Genomic DNA, 7,628 nt, shown 5'->3' on the forward strand with positions numbered 1-7,628 from the left:
GCTGCTGCTGCTGCGCAAACGAAGCTAGCAGACTCACCGGCAGCTGTTGCTGCTGCAGCACCGACCTCGCCAGCAGCAGCATTTGCTGCTGCGATGCCCACGGGCCTCCCGCTGCAGGCAGTGGCTGAGGTGAAGAGGCACTCTGCTGCTGTTTTGCGTTTGCTGCTGCAGCAGCAGCAACAAGTGGGCCCTGCTGCTGCTGCTGCTGCTGCTGCTAAAGGCGCCTCGGAGCTGCCCCGTTTCCCCCTATTGGCAGCATTCTTGCACGACGTGGCAGCAGCAGAGCAGCAGCTGCAGCAGCAGCAGCAGCAGCAACGCGGAAGCAGAGCCACCACGAGGCGGCAGAGCCGTTTGCTGCAGCTGCAGCAGCAGCTGGAGATGCACCACAGCAAGTTCTTCGGGCTGCAGCAGAGAAGAGACCTTGAAGGACTTAAAGCAGCAGCAACAGCAGCAGCAGCAGCAGCAACGGGGAGCAGCAGCAGCTGCAAGTTGCTGCCGCGGCCTCTCTGTTTGCTGCTGCAGGAGCTGCTGCAGCGCGCAGCACCGAGAGCCTCACTGGCTGACATCGAGCAGCTGCTGCAGCTCTACGTGACCAGTGGTCAGCAGCGCATGCTGCAGGCAGCAAGCAGCAGCAGCAGCAGCAGCAGCAGCAGCAGCAGCAAAAAGCACCTGCTAGAGGCAGGGCAAGACACTGCGTGGCTCCACGAAGTGTTTAGCCCAGGCTTGCTGCTGCTGCTGCTCAGGACGGCGCAGCGCCGCCTGCAGCAGCAGCAGCAGCAGCAGCAGCAGCAGCAACGAAAGCAGCAGCAGCTGCAGCAGCAGCTGCCAAGGCCCGGCACTCCCCACGCTGGGCAGAGTGCTGCGCGCGTCGCGCAGCTGGCAGCAGCAGCAGCGCAGATCTGCGGGGGGGCTGCAGCAGCAGCAGCAGCAGCAGCAACGGAAGCAGCAACTGATCCCAAGCCCGCAACAGCTGCCATAGAAGCAGCAGCAACCCTGCAAGCAGCAGCAACAGCTGCAGCAGCGGCACCGCAAGCAGAAGCAATAGCTGGAGCAGCAGCACGGCAAGCAGAAGCAACAGCTGCAGCAACAGCACCGCAAACAGCAGCAGCATCTGCTGCACCACCCGAAGTAGCAGCAGCAGCAGCAGCTGCAGCAGAGTTGTCTAGATTGGCAGCACTTTGTGGCGCAGCTGCACCAGCAACAGCAGGACTCTCCGCACTGGATAAATCCGCAGCAACAGCGGTAGCAGCAGCAGCAGCAGCAGCAGCAACAGCAGCAGCAGCACCAGCAGCAGATAGCCGAAAAGCTGGGGGCTTATGCAGCACACGCCTTGGGCGCCGCACGCTGCGGCGCTGCTGGAGCCTCGTGCTGCTGATGCAGCAGCTGCAGCGGGAGCAGCAGCAGCAGCAGCAGCATGCACTCATTCCGCGTCTGTCTACGCTGCAGCAGCAGCAGCTGCTGCTGCAGCGAACTGGAGACGCCCGCAAGGTGCAGGTTAATCTCTCGGAGCTGCCGCTGCCGCAGCTGCTGAAGTTAACAGCAGACCTTATCTGCGTGCTGCTGCGGCAGCTGCAGCAGCAGCGGAAGCAGCTGCTGCTCCAGCAGCAGCAACAGCTGCTGCTGCTACAGAAGGAGCAGCAACAGCAGCAGCAGCCAGAAGAGCTCGCGCCGCAGGGGCAGGAGCATGTGCTGCAGCAAACCAAGGAACTGCAGCTGCAGCAGAAGCAGCAGCAGCAACAGTTTCAGATCGAGCTACAGCTGCTGCTGCTCTCGGCCGAGGTGCTGCTGCTGAAGTTGCGGCAGAAAAGCGGCAGCAGCAGCAGCCCAAACACCAGCAGCAGCAGCAGCAGCAGCAGCAGCTCTTCCTCGCGGCGGCACCTTGTCCGCTGCATCTGCGCTTTAGCTCGCCTACAGCGTGTTGCGGTGCAGCAGCAGCCGCAGCAGCAGCCACAGCAGCAGCACTTCACTGCAGCAGCTGCAGCAGCAGCAACAATTGTGGGTCCCCTCAGCCTCCTGCTGCTTCAGCAGCTGCTGCCGCAGCATATCTTGTCTTTGTCTTTGTGGGAGTTTCTGCAGCTGTTTGCTGCAGTGGCGGAACTGCTGCCGCTGCTGCTGCACCTAACGCAGGACGCCCGCACAGAAGCCTTGGCTGTTGCTGCTCCTGCTGCTGCTGCTGCTGCTGCTGCTGCTGCTGCTGCACCAGCGGCCGGCCTAGGTGCGGCTCACTTTGTGCTGCACAAGCACCTCAGCAAGCTGCAGCAAACAGCAGCAGCTCTTCTGCAGCAGCCGCTGCCCTCAGAGCCTCTGTTGCCTGCTGCTGCAGTACCCATCCTAGCGAAGGAAGCAAGGAAGATCCAGCAGCAGCTGCAGCACCAGGTGCTGCTGCTGCAGCAGCAGCAGCAGCAGCCACATGAAGAAGCAGAATTGTCGCGTGCAGCCCGAAGGGCCCTACCGGATCTGCCCTTAGGTAGCTACCCGCCTCATTTGCTTTGTGCTGCTGACGTTGCTGCTCTGGCAGCTACATACGAAAGTCTTGCTGCTGCTGCTGCTGCTGCTGCTGCTGCTGCTGCTGCAAGCGAAAACAGTAAAGTTTTTCTGTGCCTGTACTGAACCCAACCCAGCGGGCCTTTCCATCCCTTAGCGTTGCGTCTACATGCAGCAGCAGCAGCAGTAGCAGCAGCAGCAGCGAGAGCAGCAGCAAAGAGAATAGCAGCAGCTGTCGCAAGCATAGCAGCGAGAAGTGTAGCAACAACAAGAGCAGCAGAAAAGCCAACACTGGAGCAGCGTCAGCAGCAGCAGCAGCAGCAGCAGCAGCAGCAAGCACATTAGCTTTTTGGCGGCCGCCATTTTTAGTCTCTGAAGCAGCAAGTGTCTTTGCCTCCCAAAGCTGCAGAGGCAGCAAACTTGAAAACTAGTTCAGCAGCAGCTGCTGCTGCAGCACAGCTGCAGCAGCAGCTGCAGCACATTGCCGGGTTTCGGAGCAGCGCAGCAGCAGCACCGCTGCGGCCAAAATGGGGCGCTGCTACTGCTGGAGCCAAAGCTGTACAGGCTGCTCCTGCTGCCGCTGCTGCTGCTGCTGCTGCTGCTGCTGCTGCTGCTGCTGCTAGGGTTCTATGACCTTCCTGGCAGCAAAAAGGGCCTCGAGGGCTTCCTCGTCGATGCGCTGGGCAAGGCCCTTCCCCTTGCGTTCTAGCGAGAGCCGCACGGACTCTGCTGCCTGCAGCAGCAGCAGCAGCAACAGCAGCAACAGCAGCAGCAACAGCAGCAGAAGCGGCATGGAGCTTGCGGACAGCACCGTGACGCAGACAGAAAAGCAGCAGCAGCGGCAGCAGCACCAGCAGCAGCAGCGGCAGCAGCACCAGCAGCAGCAGCCGCAAGAGTCTCAGCAGCCTGTGGCAACTCTTGTTTCTCTCTATCCCTGCTGCAGCTGTGGGGTGCAGCAAACTCTGCTGCTTCTGTTTCTTTCCCTTTTGTCTCCTAAGACACCTCAGCAGCAGCAGCAGCAGCTGCTCAGCAGCTGCTGCTGAAGTGTCTTGCGAGCGCTGAGGTGTACGTACAGTTGCAGCAGCAGCAAGAGCCGCGTTCCGCTGGGCCTGTGGGCGGCGCCTGTCACAGCAGCAGCAACAGCAGCAACAGCAGCAGCAGCAACAGCAGCAGCAGCAGCAGCAAACGAGGCAGCCTAATGAGCAGAAATAAAGGGAAAAGGAAATGGAGTCTATTTTAGAAAAAAATTAAAAAAAAAGAGACGCAAAAAGACAAACCTCTTGTTCTGGTTTTGCTGCTGCTCCCTCTCCTTTTGCTTCCGCTGACGCAGCCGCCGATGCACTTCGGGCATTATGTCGCGGGTCAAGTCATCCCTAGCAGCAGCAGCAGCAGCAGCAGCAGCAACAGCAGCAGCAGCAGCAGCAGCGGCGGCAGCAAAGACGAAGCGCGGAGCAGAGTCGGTAAACAGGTTACAGCAGAACCTGCCATCTACTGCGCTAATCCATCAGCAGGGAAGCAGCAGCAGCAGCAGCAGCAAAGCAGCAACAGCAACAAAGCAGCAACAGCAACTGCAGCGTTACCGCAGCAGCAGCAGCAGAAAAGCGACGGCAGCAACAAAACAGCGACAGCAGCAGCAAAACGGAAGAGGCAGCAGCGAAATAGAGAAAGCAGCAGAGAACCAGCAGAGGCACCAGCAAAACAGTCACAGCAGCAGCCAATCAGCAGCAGCAGCAGCAGCAGCAGCAGCAGCAGCAGCAGCAGCAGCAGCAAGGGGTCCTGCAGCAGGTGGATTACCAAATGAGGGCCTTTGCCTCTCTCTCGTGCTCATTCAGCAGCATGTCTTCGAGCCCATCTTCTGACTCCTCCGGGTCTTCCTCTTCCAGCCCTTCTGCTGCTTCCCCTGCTGCTGCTGCTGCTTCTGCTGCTGCTGCTGCTGCTGCTGCTGCTGGTCCACAGGCCCCCGCCCGCCCCTCACCGCTGCTAGCTGCTGTCGGCAGGCCTTGTGTCTCTGTGGGCAGCAGCAACTCATCAGCTCTAGCCTGCAAACAAACTGCAGCAACGTAGCCTGTAGTCTCTGCAGCAGCAGCAGCAGCAGCAGCAGCAGGGACTAACCGCTGCAGCAGCTATCACGAGATGCAGCAGCGGCAAATGAGGCAGCAGCAGCTACTGCAATGCAGCCTTTTGAGCGTCTGCGGGCTCCGCTGCAACAGGAGTATCTACCAGCAGCTGCAGCAGCACCTGTTGCTGCTGCTGCTGCTGCTGCTGCTGCTGAAGCAGGGCATCCTACCCTAACGGATCTGAGGAGGTCTGCTAGAGGGTCTCCGCCTTCTGCTGCTTGCAGTGCTTCCTCCCCGTCTGGTTCTGCTGCTGCTGCTGCTGCTGCTGCGCCTGTCTCTGCGTGTCCTGCTGCAGGTCTGCCGTCTGTGCTCTCTGCTGCGGGGGTCCCTGTCGTTGCTGCTGCTGCTGCGTCTCCTGCTGCGGGTGCTGCTGCGCCAGCTGCTGCGTCTGCTGCTGCAGCAGGAGAGGCACTAATGGTCTCCACGATCCAACCCGCCACAGACAAAATGTCGCCCGAGGAGGGTTGCTGCAGCAAACAGCAGCAGGCAGCAGCAGCAGCAGCTGCAGCTGCAGCAAGGAGCAGCAAGTAGCAGCACGCAGCAGCACGCAGCGGCAAGCAGCAGCACGCAGCAACAAGCAGCAACGGCAGCAGCAGCAGCAACAGCAGCAGCAGCAGTGGAAGGCCATGCACCAAACAGAGCAGCAGCAGCAAAAAGAGGAAACAGCAGCAGGAACAAACGAACGCAAAAGGAAATGGAAAAAGGAGAAGAAAAGAAAAATAAAAATAAATGAAATAAGAAAATTAAAAAAGATAATTATCTCACCTCATTGCACAAGGCATCGCTGCTGCTGCACACCCGCTGCTGCTCATCGCCTGCTGCTTCTTTTTGCCCCTCGCCTTCTGCTGCTGCAGCAGCTTGGGGGCCCCCTGGGGCCCCTGCGCCCTCATTTGCAGCAGCAGCAGCAGCAGCAGAGGGCCCCCGATGGTCTCCATTTGCTGCTTCTGCTGCGGGTTCCCCAGCTACTGCAGGGTCTGCTGCTGCTTCTGCTGCGGGACCTGCTGCTGCTGCAGAATCTGCTGCTGCTGCTGCAGCCAGAAAGCCGCAGCACAGCAGCACAGCACACACCAAATGGCCTAAAGGGCGCAGCTGCATATGACGCAGCAGCAGAAGCGAGGGCAGATAAAAAAAGAAAAAGGAAAATAAAAAGAAGAAAATAAAAAGAATTAAAAAACATAATATAAATGAAGCAAGCAGACAGCGCAGGGGAAGCACAGCAGCGCAAAACCTCCACGAGCTGGCAGCAGCAGCAGCAACAACAGCGCACAAGCAGCAGCAGCAGCAACAACAGCGCACAAGCAGCAGCAGCAGCAGCAGCAGCAGCAGCAGCAGCAGCAACAGCAGCACAAAGAGCGCACCCACAGGCCCGTCTTCGAGACTAAGTGTCTTCTTGCCTGCAGCAAATGCAGAAGCAGAAAAGTGCAGCAGCAGAAATGCGCGGCTGAAGTGTACGTACAGCTGAGGCCCCGCGCGTGGGACTTGTCTCACCGTCCTGCAGCTGCTGCTGCTGCTGCTGCTGCTGCTGCTGCCTCTTCTTGGTGAGGCGGCAGGGGGGCAGCGGCAGCGCCGGCAGCTGCAGCAAATCCGTCTCCCCCAAAGCTGCTGCTGGCAGCTGCGCCACAGCAGTCCGCCTAAACTCATACAGCCTTTTGGAAAGTGTGGGGCAGGAGATTCGCACAGCCTGCAGCAGCAGCAGACACGAAGTGCTGCAGCTGGAAGCAACACACGAGGGGCATGCAGCAGCAGCAGCAGCAGCAGAAGCAGCAGCAGCAGCAGCAGAAGCAGCAGCAGCAGCAACTGCAGCAGCAACAGCAGCAGCACAGCAGTAACAACAACAGCAGCAACAGCAGCAGTAACAGCAGCAGCAGCTACAGCAGCGACAGCAGCAGCAGCTACAGCAGCAGCAGCAGAAGCAAAAACCCACGACTGCCACGTCTTCTGCGTCAATCTGTATGTCGTGGTAGCGAGCAGCAATCAGCAGCGCAGCCCCACAAAGGCCCATGGGTCTCCTCCCTGTAGCAATCCAGTCCCTCTTCATTGCCTGCAGCAGCAGCAGCAGCAGCGGCAGCAGCAGCAGCAGCAGCAGCAGCAGTATTGCGACGGCCGCCCGCACCCTCACCCGCAGCCGCATCCGCCGAATATCCCACAGCTGCAGCAGCAACCCCGGCACCAGCAGCAGCAGCAGTCCCCGCTGCGCCTCCAGCAGCAGCCGCCGCAGCAGCCGCAGCAGCCGCAGCACCCTCCAGTGCAGCAGCAGCAGCAGCAGCAGCAGCAGCAGCAGCCTGACCTGCACGAGCCTGACTGCGGTGTGAGCGACAGTTTGCGTTTTGCTGCCCAAGTTCAGCTGCAGCGCGAAACGCTCTATGAAGAGAGAGGGGTCAATGTGGGGAACTTGCACGTGGAGGACCCGCAGCAGCTTCAGGAACATCTGCAGCAGCAGCAGCAGCAGCAGCAGCAGAAGCAGCAGTAGCATCAGCACACTCAAAGCCGCAAGCTTGCAGCAGCAGCACACTCAAAGCTGCACGCTAGCTGCAGCTGCAGCAGAAGCAGCTGCACTCACAGCAGCAGCCTAGCTGCGGCAGCAGGGGAGCAGCAGCCAGGCAGCAGCAGAGCAGCAGCAGAGCAGCAGCAGCAGAAGAGCAGCAGTAGAGCAGAAGCAGAGCAGCAGCAGCAGAGTAGCACCGGCGGCAGCACAGACTGGACAAACAGCAGATGCAGCATGTCATGCTGCTGCAGCAGCGGAGCGCTGCTGCTGCTGCTGCTGCTGCTGCTGCTGCTGTGCAGATATTCTCTAAGCATCACCTTACCTGCCCCAGAGAGCGCACGCTGACGCTGCAGCACAACAGCAGACGCGCAGCAGCAGCAGCAGCAGCAGCAGCAGCTCGGCGGACAGCAGCAGCGGCAGCTTCGCGCGCAGTTGCTTCTAAAGCAACCCCGTTTGAGGGTTTAGGGTTTAGGGTTTGTTGCTGCAGGAGATTAAGAAGGCTGTGGGGCGGTGGGACCTAGGGTGTAGGGTATAGGGTTTGC

General features: G+C 60.0%; 3 protein-coding genes across 3 annotated transcripts in view; 2 read left to right on the top strand and 1 right to left on the bottom strand.

Moving 5' to 3' along the window:
• Nucleotides 1-2,610, top strand: part of ENH_00056770 (hypothetical protein, conserved) — a gene marked incomplete at both ends in the record, with an annotated part of 3,276 nt that extends 666 nt beyond the window's left edge. The window contains one exon of the mRNA XM_013581699.1: nt 1-2,610. This exon is cut by the window's left edge and continues 666 nt beyond it. Within this exon, the coding sequence (XP_013437153.1) occupies nt 1-2,610 (2,610 nt within the window).
• Nucleotides 2,611-3,158: 548 nt separating this feature from the next.
• Nucleotides 3,159-3,696, top strand: ENH_00056780 (hypothetical protein; the record flags this gene model as incomplete). The annotated part of the gene is made up of 2 exons (XM_013581700.1): nt 3,159-3,429; nt 3,560-3,696. 2 exons carry the CDS (start codon nt 3,159-3,161, stop codon nt 3,694-3,696), a joined length of 408 nt encoding a protein of 135 aa, XP_013437154.1.
• A 578-nt stretch (nt 3,697-4,274) lies between these two features.
• On the bottom strand, nt 4,275-7,029 carry ENH_00056790 (hypothetical protein; the record flags this gene model as incomplete). The annotated part of the gene is made up of 7 exons (XM_013581701.1): nt 4,275-4,523; nt 4,772-5,068; nt 5,367-5,629; nt 5,960-5,995; nt 6,090-6,282; nt 6,526-6,642; nt 6,889-7,029. 7 exons carry the CDS (start codon nt 7,027-7,029, stop codon nt 4,275-4,277), a joined length of 1,296 nt encoding a protein of 431 aa, XP_013437155.1.
• Between the last annotated feature and the right edge of the window lie 599 nt (nt 7,030-7,628).

The sequence above is a fragment of the Eimeria necatrix genome, genomic scaffold (genome assembly GCF_000499385.1).
Source record: "Eimeria necatrix Houghton genomic scaffold, Enh_scaff473, whole genome shotgun sequence".
In the NCBI taxonomy this organism is placed as follows: Eukaryota; Apicomplexa; class Conoidasida; order Eucoccidiorida; family Eimeriidae; genus Eimeria; species Eimeria necatrix.